Consider the following 15,314-nt stretch of genomic DNA (forward strand, 5'->3'; position numbering starts at 1 on the left):
TGTCGTTATATAATAATGGAACACCCTCAACCTGGTTGTGTTAATTTGCATCACGCAGACATGCACAAATATTACACACATATCATCACATGACATTAAGGCCATACCATTCACATCACATCCTGCAAAAACAAGTTAGATGGACAACATTTTCTATAGGTATACCACTATAGAAGATAATATCGGTCTTAATCTACGGATTTCATGCAACGTAACTATGAAAATCTCGTGTGATTGATCAAATCAACCTAAATCGGAGACATTCAAACTAAAAGAAGATTACACTCATGATGTCAATCTGTTGCCTCAATCTGGTGATTGTGTACGCGATTAGCCTCAATGGTGATTCTAGCTGGTAGGGGCAAGTTGCGCACACAAGAGATGAGGATGAATTGATCCCTTCAGTCATGTATGATGCAATCTACTTCAGCCTGGTATGAACTATTGATCTAATCAAATCGTGCATCATGAAGATCCATCTCATGAACCTAGATCCATACAATACGGCTATAAGAGAACAAGATAGACACATCTACCACATGACCCAGAAATCATGCACCGTTAGCACTAGACGTGCAGCGCAGCAAAAGAAGAGTTGGAGTAGCGATGCATATAGACGTGTGTCAATGGAGAGAAAGTAGTCGTTCATGATCATCTCCTCCACAACTGATCAGCGCAATAGTAGTAGCTACACCTCAACGTGGCCACACGTACGACGAGGAGGAACATCGTATGTTGGTGTGCTATCACCATGCGCGCAACGATGGTCGCACAATTAGGTCAGGGGAGACGACGGGTAGGGTTTGCACGTGTAGTGAATGACATAACATTAATCCATTTTCATATATTTATAGAGCGTGTTAACAGGGGGTTGTGGCCCATTAAACCTCTAATCTTCGACTCCAATACGAATTGTTTCTCCACCACTAAGGCGGTGTTTGGTTCCTAGGGACTAATTTTTTAGTCCATCAATTTTATTCTATTTTAGTCCCTAAATTGCCAAATACGGAAACTAAAATAGAGTTTTAGTTTCTATATTTAACAATTTAAGGACTAAAATTGAATAAAATGGAGAGACTAAAAATTAGTCCTTAAACACCCCCTAACCTAACACGGTAATGTGCAGGTGTAGCTCCCTTCCGTCCTTGTCCCTGCCATCCCCGATCCCAGCGCCTACAAGCAGACGCCTAGGCATCTTCTCCAGCAACGCCAACCCTATTCTGGTGCAGGAGATCTCGTGCTACCTTGGGCTGGAGCTAAGGCAGATCAAGATCGAGCGGTTCGTGGACGGCGGGATCTACGTACAGCTGGAAGAGAGCGTGCACGGCTGCGACGTGTTCCAGGTGCAGCCCACCTGCCCTCCCTCCAACGAGAACCTCATGGAGCTCCTCATCATGATCGATGCCTGCCGAAGGGCCTCCGCCAAGAACATCAACGCTGGCATCCCCTACTTCGGCTACGCCAGGGCCGATAAGAAGGTGCAGGGGGCGCGGCTCCATCGCCGCCAAGCTGGTGGCCAACCTCATCATGGAGGTCGGCGCCCACCGCGTGCTGGCCTGCGAACTCCACTCGGGTCAGTCCATCGACTACTTCGACATCCCCGTGGACCACGTGTCCACAGCCAGCCCATCATCCTCGACTACCTAGCCAGCAAGACCATCTGCCCCGAGGACGTGGTGGTGGTGTCGCCGGACATGGGAGGGGTGGCCAGGCCGCGCGCCTTCGCCAAGAAGCTCTCTGACGCGCCGCTGGCGATCGTCGACAAGAGGCGACCGGGCCACAACCAGGCCGAGGTGGTGCACCTCATCGATGATGTCAGGGGAAAGGTCGTCGTCATGCTCTCCGACGCGCCGTTGGCGATCGTCGACAAGAGGCGACCAGGCCACAACCAGGCCGAGGTGGTGCACCTCATCCATGATGTCAGGGGAAAGGTCGTCGTCATGGTGGACGGCATGATCAACACGACCGAGAACATCTCCAAGGGCGCCGAGCTGCTGCACAAAGGGAGCGCGAGTTGTGTACACCTGCAGCACCCACGCGGTCCTCAACAGCCCACCCGCGCTCCAGAGGCTCTCCAGCGACCTCTTCCAGGAGGTGATCATCACCAACACCGTGCCGGTGCACAGCTCACCGTGCTCTCCGTCGCTAACCTCCTCGGTGAGACCATCTGGCGTGTGCACGACGACTGCTCCGTCAGCAGCATCTTCCAGTGACCATGTTCATTCATCAGTTGTTGAAACTGTACCAGACAATCTCATGACATGCCAACAAACTCAACTGTAACAGCAACAACACACTGTGACGGCTCGGCTCCTATCATCAAAATTTACAAAAGATCAGTAACTCTTGCCAAGCTCACGTGCTGGTTCCTCTAAAGACCAGAGGCATACATGTAGATAGATTGATTGATAACCTAATCACTGCACGTGACCTTGTCCTTACTTCTTTCTTCGCGTGTTAAATCACACGAGCCCTGCTCCCTCACCTCACCCAAGGAGGAAGCACTCATTTCTTCCCCAAATTTTATGACACCTACACCAGTCCTTGACTTGGCCCTTGCACCTTGCACCTTTTTAATCTTTGCACTAAGCGAGCCACTTGCTGCAAAGGTACAGATCCAAGGATGTATAGTGAGAAATAAAACATCCAAAAAGGTGGCAGCACCAGGTTGTACAGCCAACACTTTGAATCCATGAAAAAAAAACAGGCATTGGTACCTTGCCACTCGTAAACAACTTTCGACTCCCCTTTAATCACCTTTGGATATTGATCTATTCGAGAATCTTCTCGTATGAGTTCTTCGACCTGTCAAAAACAGGAATGAGAAAAAGGAATACATCAATTTTTTTTGTTCCCTGCCTTCCGATCCGATGTTTAGTTTAGTGTATTCTTTACAAATATGATATATGAGCACGAATAACAAATATATGCACGCTACAAGTCTGTCCCAAACAGCATTCTTCACCGGCATGGACAGATAAATCGGGTATGCTGAATAAAGTGGCAGCAAAGAGTAGAGCGGTCATGGGTTTAAACTTTAAACTACTATAATAACATTCAAAAGCATGAGACTCAAACCATAACTTTATACTACTACCCAAGATACAATGATTCATAAACGGTATGATTGGTTGCCGGAGCGACGGGCGCATGGCTCGACGAAGCCTGGCCGGCCGCAAACGCGGTTTCCCTGCTTCTCCACGCATGCAACAAAAATAGCTCGATTTGGCCTTAGCTGCACCCGCACATGCAAGCGTGGTCATGCACATACAGGCATCCAAACAGGAATTGGATGCCAGTCATTCAGTCAACGCACGGACAGAAGCCGGCTGCGGAGAAGCACCCAACCAATCATGAGGAAAGTATCTCTGCATATGAAAGTACAAGCACTATTTCGTAAATGTCACAGGTAATTACATTTGATAGCATAATTTATTGTCTTAAGTATGGCAAGACTACTTGGCCTACAGGCAGGGTGCGGCCGCACCGGGCCCCCAAAAACAGATGGCCCCCTAGTCACTAGACGCTAGCACTTTTTCATGTTAAACCTATGTATTCTAGACAAATACGCAAAGTGCGATGCGTTATCGACCAGTCTCGTTTAGATTATTAAACTAATGTCTCAATTACTTATCGAATACTCCATCCGTTTCAAAACAGTACTTATTTTAGCTCTTGATTTTTATGTTTATATTCAACTAGATGATGATGAATCCACTAAAGCAAACAAATTCTATTTTGATATAGAGAGAGTATTATTTACTATATATATGATGGTTGCATCAGCAGAGAGATGCTTTTTAAAATTGAAACATTTTTATCAAATATTTATGTTCAACAATAACTCAAGAGAGGTTAAATGGCTTGGCGATTCTATATATCAAAAAAAAGTTGTTAGATGAGATTGATCTTAATAATATAAGCGATGACTTTGTATCACAAAATGTTAGAAAATATTTTTAATGATATCAGATAACAAGTAAGTGTTTTTGGCTATATTTTACATTTGTTATCTTATAAACTTCAAAACAGTGCATAATAATTTTTATACGTCAAATATTCGATAATATATGTATAATAATATATGTTTGTGTGTGGATGGGGCCTCTATATCGAATTTCGCACTGGGACCCTGAAAAATCAGGAACGGCCATGTACCTAAAATTGCTCCATATCTTCACATGCAAGTTTTGTGCCTTTAACCACCAGTTTCCCCACACCCTAAGGGCATGTTTGGAAACAAGAGTATTGGAGGGATTGAGGGGGCTATAATCCCTTGCTATTCAAAATTAAATAACAAGGGATTATAGCCCCCTCAATCCCCTCCAATACCCTTTGTTCCAAACAAGCCCTAAAACCATAAAAATATGGCAACTTCGTGTTTTTTCATTCTTCTTTTTCCCCTCTTATTCAAAATAATTTAGATGATACTAACCAAGAGAAGCTACTAATTATTTGGTGAAATAAATTGCAAAAATAAATACCTTCTTCCACAGGAAAGCATTCTTTCTCTCTTGAGGAACCAACAGGTGATCCCTGAGCCAGGAGGTAACCACCCAAACCTCAGAATTGGAGTTGTCAATCTCGGCGTTTACAGCATTATCTTCAAGGATTTCACATACCTACTGAATGACAACAGACAAAGGCACAAATGCCAGAAGGTCCAAAAGGAGTTACTGCAAAAGAAAAACTTAACACCAAACGACGTAAATAACACACTGAATGAAGAGCTCTATGAAACGCAGAAAGTGTCACCCTTTTCCATCTCCCTCACACTTGAGAAGCAAAGGAGCTGGAAATGTTTGGTAAATCACATAAAAATAAATTTCAGTACACCTCAAAGCCCAGAAAGTTTTAGCTTACAACGTAGAGAAGGCAATTCACTGATCCAAGTGAACTCAAATTGCCTCAATAGTTGGATGCTTATTTATGCATGAGATGTATGGCAAAACATATTTGACATACCAACAGCACACCGATTGCATAAGCGTAACAAAAATATAAGCAAAAAATAGCATTCCATTGAACTTAATCAAAACAGTATAATGGGACAATAAAACATCATACCTGCTCGTATATTTGCTCAGCTCTATTAGATAATGTCCGCCTCTTGTAAATGATCCACAGTATCCAAAGCAGTGCTGCAAACTTGGGTTCCATCATCACTGAGCTGCCTATAAACAAGCCGTGTGCCTAAGTAGCAGTTGTAGAAGCATACCAGGATACAAAAGATTGCCACAGATGTGGTATTTCTAAAGATCCATTGGCGAACTCGACAACCCATTGGCATATGAAGCTCCGCAACCAGCTCAGGGCATTTATATACTTTGACTCTAAATGGAAATATTTAGAGGGTTACCCTTAGCATCCATCCATCAATGCTTTCTAGCATGTATTGTCAGTGGGGAGGTGAAAGTTGTGAGATAGCATACTTGCTGGAAGTAAATGTTGTATCGAAGAAGCCCCCGGCACTCTCCAGCACCCTAGTTTTCACAAGTTGAAGCCCATCCTCAGTTAGACCAGCGGGAATCTTTGACAAGAGTTCATCAATTGCATTTGAGACCTCATGCTCCTGAAACTGGAATCAAAATATATACCATCTTAGCAAATACTAGAAGAGATTTGAACAGGAAAGACATGTGATGAGGTGGAACAAAAGATGAAAACAGACCAGGATTTCGGCAGAATGGCCACATAAAGCACGAGCATGCTGATCGCAGATCCTTAGCTGTAGAAGCTGTGACTTAATTTTGTAGAGAAGAAGAAACAAGACGACCGGTACAGCGTTAGTAGATACGCATGTGCCTTAGGGCTACTTTGGGAGCCCAGATCCCTGGGGGGCCCGCAAATTCCCTGGGCCAAGAAACCCGGTGCCAATCTCCCATGGGCCAATTTTTTGTGCCATTTGGACGGAAGCCCACAAACTCAGGGATCGAAACTCGCTTCCATTCCTTTTCCACGCGGAAGAAAACTGCGAGTCAAGAGGCGGGAGGGCTTCCCTAACCCCCGTCGACTTGTTCATGCTCACACGGCATGTGAGTCGCAAGGCTGCTGCCACTGTCACCCTAGTATCCCGTGGTCAGCGCATACCCAGTGGCTGGTGACTAGCGGCGCACCTTTTCCTATGGTAGGTGACACATCTCCTAGTCCTAGCGCTCGGCTTGTTCATGCTCATGCAGCTTGTGAATCGCAAGGCTGCTGCCGCTGTCACCCTAGTATCCTGTGGTCAGCGCATACCCAGTGGCTGGTGACTAGCGGCGCGCCTTTCCCGACGGTCGGTGACACATCTCCCAGCGCTCGGCGATCACGTTGCTCCCGAAATCCACTGCTCCATGTCGATCTCTAGAAATCACATAGGCAACTCACCCCGACCACTGCCACCTTGCTCCTCCACTGTCATCGCTTCACCATCCGTCTCTGGAGGTCAATCCTCCTCCGCCTGCATTCCCTTCCCCAACAGTAATTTCTCGATACGCTAGGGTTTCACCCAGATTTCCATTGTTTCTTGAAGATCTTGGAGCTATCGGTACGTGAGTCAAGACACCGCTTCTGCTCCCATTGTCCCGTTCGGGGTAACACAACGCTGTGGAGCTACAGGTTAGTTCTCTGCCTGCTACGGATTCGTTGCATTCTGTTTCAGTGGTCGGACATGGGTTCATGGCAGTCTGATGTGCTGCTGTAGTTTTCTGTGTTGTAGCTTCATGTGCAGTGTAGGAGGTGGTCAATTTGTTTGTGATTCTTTATTTTGTTAACAAAAAAATTGGAGCAAGTCCAGGGTAGTTCGAGCCAAATTTATTGCTATACTTGTGATCTTTTATTTTGTTGATATATTGGATCAGTACAACTGTCCTTGTTGAAGGAATGAGAGAATTGGTATAATGTGTGGGATGTATTGCATTGAGCCTCTAGGGAGAATATATAGGAGTACATGACTTGGAGGGCAAGAAGCGTATTCTAGAGATAAGAAAGGTTATCCTAGATATAAGGAAGGTTATCTCGAGATTACAATCAATCCTAAACCAACCATATCAGGAGTTGCCTAATATACTCTAACATACCTAATATACTCTAACATCCCCCCGCACTCGTAGCGTTAGCAAAACGAACGGACAGACTGGAGAATAATGGAGATATCCCCCCATAGTCAGAATGCCGGTGCGAATGCTGCTACTGGAGTAGCCCATGCAGATGATAGCCCTTTGTGCCGATAATGTTGAGGTAGCTAAGTGCAAGGGCGTCGAGCCGTCGTCGAGGTGCCATGCGTAGGGTTGCTGTGGTCGAGGAAGCTGTCGAGGACATCATAGAAGACAAGCCGCACAAGTCGCAGGCGCTGGTGCGGCACGCGGGAAGGCCCGCAGCGCACCAGAGTACGCCGTGGTGACAGTGGCGCTGAGAAAAATCTCCAGCATCCTTGGTTTTGGTCGCAGATGGTGTAATCTGATCAGTTTGTTGTTGTTCACATCCTCTACCAGAATTTTAATCAATGGTGAACCTAGGAATTGCATCTCCCACCATCGAGGCCTTCATCAAGGGAACCCCCTATCACCCATGCTATTTATTCTGGTCATGGAAGTCCTGAATTCCATTTTTACTTTTGCAACTCAAGAGCATCTCTTGCAGCCCATTGCTCATCAGCAGGCCAAACATCGCATTTCTTTTTATGCGGATGGCGTAGTATTGTTCCTCCGGCCACTAAAATCTGATCTCCTTATGGTCACTCGGCTCCTTGATATTTCGGGGCATTCTACAGGCCTCAAGACAAACATTTCCAAAAGTTCAGTCACACCTATCCAGTGTGGGGATGAAGAGCTGGTCATTATCTCTGAGTTGTTGCCTTGTGAGTTAAAGGAGTTTCCATGTAATTACCTGGGACTTCCCCTGTCAATTCGAAAACCAACAAATGCCGAGTTGCAGCCCCTTGTCGATAAGGTATCCAATAAATTGTCCGATTGTCGGGCTAGAAAACATCGCTCATGAGTCAAGCAGGCCGCCCTGTGATGATGAGAGTGGTTTTATCTTTCATCCCTATGTACTCTATGCTAGCACCTCCCTAAATGGGTGCTCAAATAAATCGATAAAAGAAGTGGGTTCATGTGGAAAGGGCAGGAAAAAGCAAATGGGGGTAGCTGTCTTGTTTCCTGGGAGTGTGTTCAACGACCTTTGCTGTTTGGAGGCCTAGCCGCCTAGGTATACTTAACATGGAGCTGTTCAGTGGGGCCTTGCGTATTCGTTGGTTGTGGTTGCAGAAGACGGATGCATCTCGCCCTTGGGCTGGCCTCCCCTTCAAACTACCTCCTCATGCGCAAGCTTTGTTTGACATTGTTGTTGTTACTGTTGTGGGCAATGGAGAATCAACTAAATCTTGGACCGATGGCTGCAAGGAAAATCTGTTTCGGACTGGGCCCCCAATTTGTTCCTGTTGATGCCCAAAAGGGCTAAGAGGCAAAGAACAGTGGCACAAGGGTTGCAAAACCATAGTTGGGTCTCTGATTTAAGGGGTGCCTTGTCAGTGCAAGTGCTTGTGGAATATTTACAGCTCTGGAACCTCGTTGATAACCTGGAGCTCCAACAGGACATCCCTGATCAGCACTTATGGTGGCTAACCAATCATGGGGACTACACCAGTAAATCAGCTTATGAGTTATGAGGCCTTTTTTATGGGGACAATTAAGTTTGGCCCTTGGAGGCGTATTTGGAAGTCTTGGGCACCTTTAAAATGCAAATTCTTTGTTTGGTTGGTTGTCAAAAGCCGGTGTTGGACGTCTGACAGGCTTGCCAAAAGGGGGCTGCCTCATCCAACTGCCTGCCCCCTCTGTGACCAAGCTGAGGAGACTATCCAACATGTCATGATTAGTTGTGTGCAAGGTTATTATGGCGTCGCCTAGGCGTCGCCTAGGCGACGCCTAGGCGTCCAGGCGGCTGTAGAAGCTGGGCGTCGGGCTCGCCGCGCCATGGATGCGTATGGCGTCGCCGCGCTCGCCTAGGCGTCGCCATGGCGTCCAAAATTCGCCACGGACGCCGCGGAATTGTTTTAGGGCTGGCGGCTGGCGCCTCTGCGCGCGTAGTTTTGGGTTTACAATCGCGCGCAGCGCGCGAATAAAGCCTTTCCAGTGCCGCGCCGCCTCTCCTCCAACTGGACTCGTCGCGCCGCCGCCTCTCCTCCACCTCCAGTCCTCCACTCGTCGCGCCGCCGCCTCCTCCAGCCGGTGCGCCGGGCCGCCGCCTCCTCCAGCCAAGCGGCAAGCGCCAGTCCGGTCCGGTTCTTTCCTCTGCTGCCTCCTCCAGCCAAGCGGAAATCCTCTGCTCCAGCCGGTCCCAAGCGGAAATCCTCTGCTCCAGCCGGTCCGGTTCTTTCCTCTGCTGTCTGCTTCTTCTTCCTCAATTCCTCTGCTGTCTGCTCTTGAACTTCCCCAGTTCCTCTGCTCTGCTGCTGGCTGCTCTCCCTAATCTCCTATTTTTATGCAGCATAGCACTATAGCAGCAAGCCAGCAACACTACAGCAGCCAGCAGGCAGCAGCACCCTCATCAATCAATGGCTAGCCCATCTTCAGTCAACAATGTCAACTATGATCCAAAGACAGACAAAGCAAGGAAGGCTAGCTCAAATGATCCAGGTTGGAAGTATGGTTATTGGGCAAATTTGGCAAATAGAGATCAAGTGACATGCACCCTTTGTGACACCATAGTTTCTGGAGGGATAAAAAGGCTAAAGCAGCATCTAGCAGGTGGTTATGGAGATACAAAGATATGTTCAAAGACCACTACTGCAATTAGAAAGGAGATGAGGGATTACTTGGAATCCAAAAGAAGGAAAAGAGTTATTTTCCTAGATGATAATGAGCAGCAAGAGGAGGAAGAGGAAGTAATGGTGGTGGATGCAGCAGCTGAATCTGTTCAAGTTCAACAAGATGAACCTATAGAATCCCAAGGCTCTAAGGTACAACCAAGTTCAGGGACTGCAGCCAAACACAGGCGTGCAACCTATCTGTACAAGGATACAACATCAATCAAGACCAAGGCAAATCAAGCAAGCAAGCAAAAGTCAATTGTGGAGATGCTTCGGAAATCACCTGAAGATGTAGTTGATGAAAGGCGTAAAGGGTGTTCTCAACCCACAATTCCATCCAAGATGAAGTCCAAAGAGGAGAAGAATTATGTGGATATGCAATGGGCTTTGTGGTTTTATGAATGTGGTGTGCCATTTAATGCTGCAGCAGCAAGACAATTTCAGGTTGCAGTTGAGGCAACTGCCCAGTTTGGTTCAGGCTATAAGCCTCCATCTCCATATCAACTTGGGCAGCCATTGCTAAAGGATGCTGTGAAATTGACAAGTACTATGAGGGAGGAACATGAGAGGGCATGGAAGCATTATGGTTGCACGCTTATGTCGGATGGATGGTCAGATAGGAGGGGCAGGCATTTGATCAACTTTCTTGTGAATAGTCCAGAGGGGACATACTTCTTAGAGTCTGTGGATGCATCAAGTGAAGTTCATGATGCATTTATGCTAGCTGATTTATTAGGGAAGAAAATTGAAGAGATTGGGAAAGAAAAAGTGGTTCAGGTTATCACTGATAATGGGGCTAACTACAAGGCAGCAGGTAGGATACTTATGGAGAGGTTTCCTTCACTTTTTTGGAGCCCATGCGCTGCACATTGCTTAGATCTTATGCTAGAAGACATAGGAAACTTGAAGGAATTTAAGAAGCCCACTGTACGTGCAAGACGTGTCACAACTTTCATCTATAGGCACGGTAGAATTCTTAGTTTAATGAGAGAGAAGACAGGTGGGGCAGATCTTGTGAGAGCTGCAGCCACTAGATTTGCCACTGCTTTCCTTACTTTGAAAAGTTTGTACAAGCACAAGGATCCTTTGAAGGCCCTATTTCTTAGTGAAGAATGGAATGGAAACAAGTTGGCAAAAACTGCTGCAGGTAAGGAGGCTTGTGATATTGTGCTCTCTGTGGAGTTTTGGAATAAAGTTGAAGATTGTCTTAGAGCTTCAGCCCCTCTCCTCATTGTACTTAGAGTGGTTGATGGTGATGAGAAACCTGCAATGCCAGAGGTCGCGGCACTAATGAAACATGCAAAAGAGAAGATCAAGCTAAGCTTTGCTATTGATAGCAAGAAAAGCTTACTTAAGAGAATCATAGACATCATTGAGAAACGATGGATGAAACAAATGGACCATCCTTTGTATGGGGCTGCTCTTTATTTGAATCCAGGAAAATTGCATCCTCTCATTCGAGATGATGATGATGCAACTGTTGGCCAACTAAGAGGTTGTTTCCTTGATGTGCTTGCAAGAATGGTGGATGATGAAGAAACAAGAGCCAAGATTGATGCTCAATCCTTAGACTATGAAGCTCTTAGAGGAGAGGCCTTCTCAAACAAAATGGCCAAGAACAACCTGGAGACAATGAACCCACGTAAGTGATGCTTGTCTAATTGTCTTGTAATTGCAGCAGGTTTTATACATTAACATCTAAATTTATGTTGTATTTCACATTTGGCAATCAAGTTGATTGGTGGCGTTCATATGGTGGGCGTGCTATTGAGATTCAAAGGTTTGCTAGGCGTATTGTTGGTCTTTGTGCTTCATCATCGGGTTGTGAGAGAAACTGGAGTAGATTTGAGTTTGTGAGTATTGTTGTCTTTGTCTAATTGTTTAATTCTTAGCTTGTGTCTAGAATTTAAGCCAACAAATTATTCTTTTGTAGATCCATACAAAGAAACGTAATAGGTTGCTGCATAAGAGATTGAATGATATTGTCTATGTTTCCTACAACCGAAGGATGAAGACTAGGTTTCAAATAAGGCGTGAGAAGAAAGGGAAAGGTTTTTGACCCTTTGGTCATTGAAGAGTTCGATTGGGATAATGAGTGGGCTGATTCCTCCTATGTGCAGCCTCAAGGTGCTCGTGGGTGTGATTGTGGTGAGGATGAGAATGGCCTTACATGGGAACTTGTTGATCAAGCTGTGGGTGCATCAAGCTCGCTGCGAGGCCGAAATCTTCCAAGGAATGCCAACAAGCGTGCAAGAGTTTCACACTCAAGGTTTGACTTTGAAGAAGATTTTGGTTCAGCCAATGAAGAAGAGGAGGACCAAGATCCACATGATGATGTTGATGTGACTGATTCTGAAGATGCACATGATGATGTTGGTGGAGAAAACACTGAGGCTGCTCCAGATGAGTTCGAAGATGGATATTGACTCACTAAGAGTTGGCTGATTTCAGATTTGCAGCTTACCTAATTTTGTGCAGTGCTTCAATGCTTCACTGCTTGTGCTCTTAATCAACTAGTCTTTTAATCTTTTGATTGATCTATGTCGCTAAGTCATTATGGGGCTGGACTGGAACTAATTTAATTATGCCACTAAGACTAGCAGTCTAGCATATGTTGCTGCTGCTATTTTATTCCCACCAATGTATTGTGGGTTTAATTTGATATACATGTCTGCTGCTTACTGTTTTAATATGTCAATATTCAAAGGTTAATGTAGCTTGCAGCTTGAAAGAAAAGAAGAGGGGTTGGATCTTCGATAAGAGAGATGGATCATGGATGCTACAAGAACAACAAAGAGAAGGGCAGAGTACATACCAAAGCATGGACAACAAAAAAGCTTGTATTGTATTCTCTAACCTTACCAATTTTGTTATTGCAAGTGTTAGATTGTTAGGATTTTTTTTGCATATCCTCGCCTAGGCGATCCTCATATGGCGTCGCCTCGCCGCACGCCTAACTCGCCTAGGCGTTTGGAAGGGGGTCGGTCGCCATGTCTCGCCTTAACGCCTTAATAACCTTGGTTGTGTGTTCGTGTGGGAGGTTCCCAACATGTCATGATTAGTTGTGTGTTCGCGTGGGAGGTTTGGACTTCAATCCTCAATATTTTGGGGTTGATTGCCCTCGCACCTCAGCTTGGATGTTGTCGTTTTTTGGCTGTGGTGTACAGCTACCAAGGCAGTTCCCAAAGAGTTGAAAAAGGGTTTTAATCCCCTCATCATTTCGGTCACCGGGGAGATTTGGAAGCATCAGAATGCCTGCGTGTTCGAAGGAAAAAAGCCATGTGTTCGGTCTGTCCTTGCAAACTGTGGCCATTGAATGTGCTCTTTGGAGTGTGGCGGGTGCCTCTCGCCTTTGAGAGCTGCTCACCCGCCAATTCATCCCAGGGGATTAGCCTAGGCCCAGGGTGGCTAGTAGTGTTGTGGTCGTGTGTGTGTGTGTGTGTGTGTGTGTGTGTGTGTGTGGCGAGTTAGTGTAGGAAGGAAGGATTGCGTATAATGTGTTGGATGTATTGCATTAAGCCTCTAGGGAGAATATATAGGAGTACATGACTTGGAGGGCAAGAAGGCTATCCTAGAGATAAGGTAGGTTATCCTAGATACAAGGAAGGTTATCCCGGGATTACAATCAATCCTAAACCAACCATACCAGGAGTTATCTAATATACTCTAACATGCCTAATATACTCTAACAGTTAGTTCCTAACCTGCCTTGTACACGGCGTTATCTTTCCAGTCGCGCCGTTTGTTTTTGTTTTCTCCTCTTAATGAAATGACTAGCAGCTCTCCTGCGACGTTCAAAAAAAAATTCGACCTGAATAATATAATTTGGTTCTCGGTGCCGTAAGATGCCCATAGTCCTCATTATCTTACCTTGTGTTTACTTGTAGAGAGAGCTCTTGCTGGAAGCATTGTATGATTTGAGAAGAAAAACGCAGCTGCAGTTCCTATCTGAGAAGCTTATGCAAAGGATTTTTTTCTTGGACACTGACTATGAAAAGGAGTTAAACCATTTTTATTTTTGATTATGCCTTGGATATCTGGATGGAGATGATCTGTAACTTGGTGACGAATGGGTTAGCTAGGTTGAATTTGCCACTTGAATTAATTTTTTCTTTGCACTGGACTATGTCAAATAATTATTATTCCAAATTCTTATGTGAGCTTCTAATGTTACTCAATTATTTGCATTATTTAGGTCTTGTGATTTTCCATGCATTGTTTTCATGAAAATGTTGTGGTTGACATTGATATGTGGTGACTTCCTTATATTATTATTTCTTTATTTTTCTAAGACATTGTTTTCAATTTACTAAGACGTACCCAGGTTCAAACCTGCTGCCAAACTCTGGACAGCCTCAGCGCAATCAAAGTTTCAAAAAAAATCCACATGTAGGGTTATCTTCCCAGGGTTTCCCTCTCCTGCCAAAGTGAGAGAAAGAGAGAAGGAAAGTGCATTACAATCTTGTTAGCTCTTTGAATGAGCAGTCCATCCTCTATGCATGCTTTGCCGTGCCTCTTGAACCCCTGGACGCACTCCAACTCGCCGTCCACACATCGCCCGTTCGGAGGGCAAGGTTGACACGAATCTGCGCATGCCTTGCCTTAGCTTTGCTATACTTTTGATACAAATAGTGAGCAAGGAGAGCATGCAGAGGAGTTAAAAAAGCTGTAGAAGGAGATGGCCGTACCGTCGGCGTAGTCATCGGGCCACTGGGGAGAGTCGCAGAAGGGCTCAGGGCGGCGGTTGAGGACGCTACAGGCCGCGGCGGCGGCCGCTGCGATGAATATGACGGCGAGCAAGCGGACGAGGTCCTCCCTGGCCGGGAAGAGGCCGGGAGGGGGCTCGGCGGCGGTCGGGAGGGGGGGTCGGGCCGACTGCCGCGGCGAACGCGACGGCATCCTCTCTCTCTCTCTCTGGACGTGAGAGGTGAGACCGTGAGAGAGAGGACGAACTTCCTTTCCATTTCAGGGCCAGCCCAATCCAGCCTAGCCCATATAAGGAAGGATATAGGAGGCCGGCCCGTTGCCGCCACTTTAACTGTTTGTCGGCCCCGATCAGTCCAGCCCATCAAGATGAATTGATTTAAGAGCTGGGAAGGGGCACTAGCAAGTCGAAGCAACAGATGGCAAATTAGATGTCACTTAAACCTTAGCTAATCACGTGTTCATTTTAGATCAAGCACACAGAGACACAATATTTATCCAGTGGTTTAACTCGTCACAAAGGCTTGTCTACCTTCATGTTGTGAGAAAAACCACTAAGGCAAAGGGTCTCATTCCATTCTCGATCTCAAGTCAAGAGCTCTCGCTCTTGAGATGAGAAGGTTTTTCACTAATTCAAAGGATAACTTACAGCAATCTAAGTCTGCGACAAAGTCTTGCAGCTCGTGGAGAATGCAATTGCCGACTAGGAGCAAGCTCTAAGGATTGAGTGAAGAATGTCGGCCTAGAGAACTTCAATGCTCAAGAGAATGAAGAACTGAGAAAGAAATTAGTGTTCTTGTTGTTCTTCTCAGTTTGAAATGGG

General features: G+C 45.8%; 1 protein-coding gene and 1 pseudogene across 3 annotated transcripts; one reads left to right on the plus strand and one right to left on the minus strand.

Moving 5' to 3' along the window:
• The first annotated feature begins 797 nt into the window (after positions 1-797).
• LOC103630328 (ribose-phosphate pyrophosphokinase 1-like) lies at positions 798-2,339 on the plus strand (annotated as a pseudogene).
• On the minus strand, positions 2,195-14,766 carry LOC100276289 (uncharacterized). 3 transcript variants are annotated; one of them, NM_001150113.2, is made up of 9 exons: positions 14,476-14,758; positions 14,246-14,373; positions 5,672-5,728; positions 5,433-5,578; positions 5,219-5,333; positions 5,068-5,148; positions 4,485-4,622; positions 2,718-2,805; positions 2,195-2,601 (listed from the first exon to the last, which is right to left on the minus strand). In NM_001150113.2, the coding sequence occupies exons 1-9, from the start codon at positions 14,684-14,686 to the stop codon at positions 2,414-2,416; spliced, it is 1,152 nt and encodes a 383-aa protein (NP_001143585.1). In that variant the 5' UTR covers positions 14,687-14,758; the 3' UTR covers positions 2,195-2,413. The 3 variants fall into 3 exon arrangements, 2 of the variants coding, with proteins under 2 accessions (NP_001143585.1, NP_001392913.1); NM_001405984.1 differs by having other exon boundaries at positions 5,672-5,743; XR_004856548.1 differs by having other exon boundaries at positions 2,205-2,601; positions 2,718-3,368; positions 5,672-5,743; positions 14,476-14,766.
• Positions 14,767-15,314: the final 548 nt, after the last annotated feature.

Source organism: Zea mays, chromosome 1, assembly GCF_902167145.1.
Source record: "Zea mays cultivar B73 chromosome 1, Zm-B73-REFERENCE-NAM-5.0, whole genome shotgun sequence".
Taxonomy (NCBI): Eukaryota; Viridiplantae; Streptophyta; class Magnoliopsida; order Poales; family Poaceae; genus Zea; species Zea mays.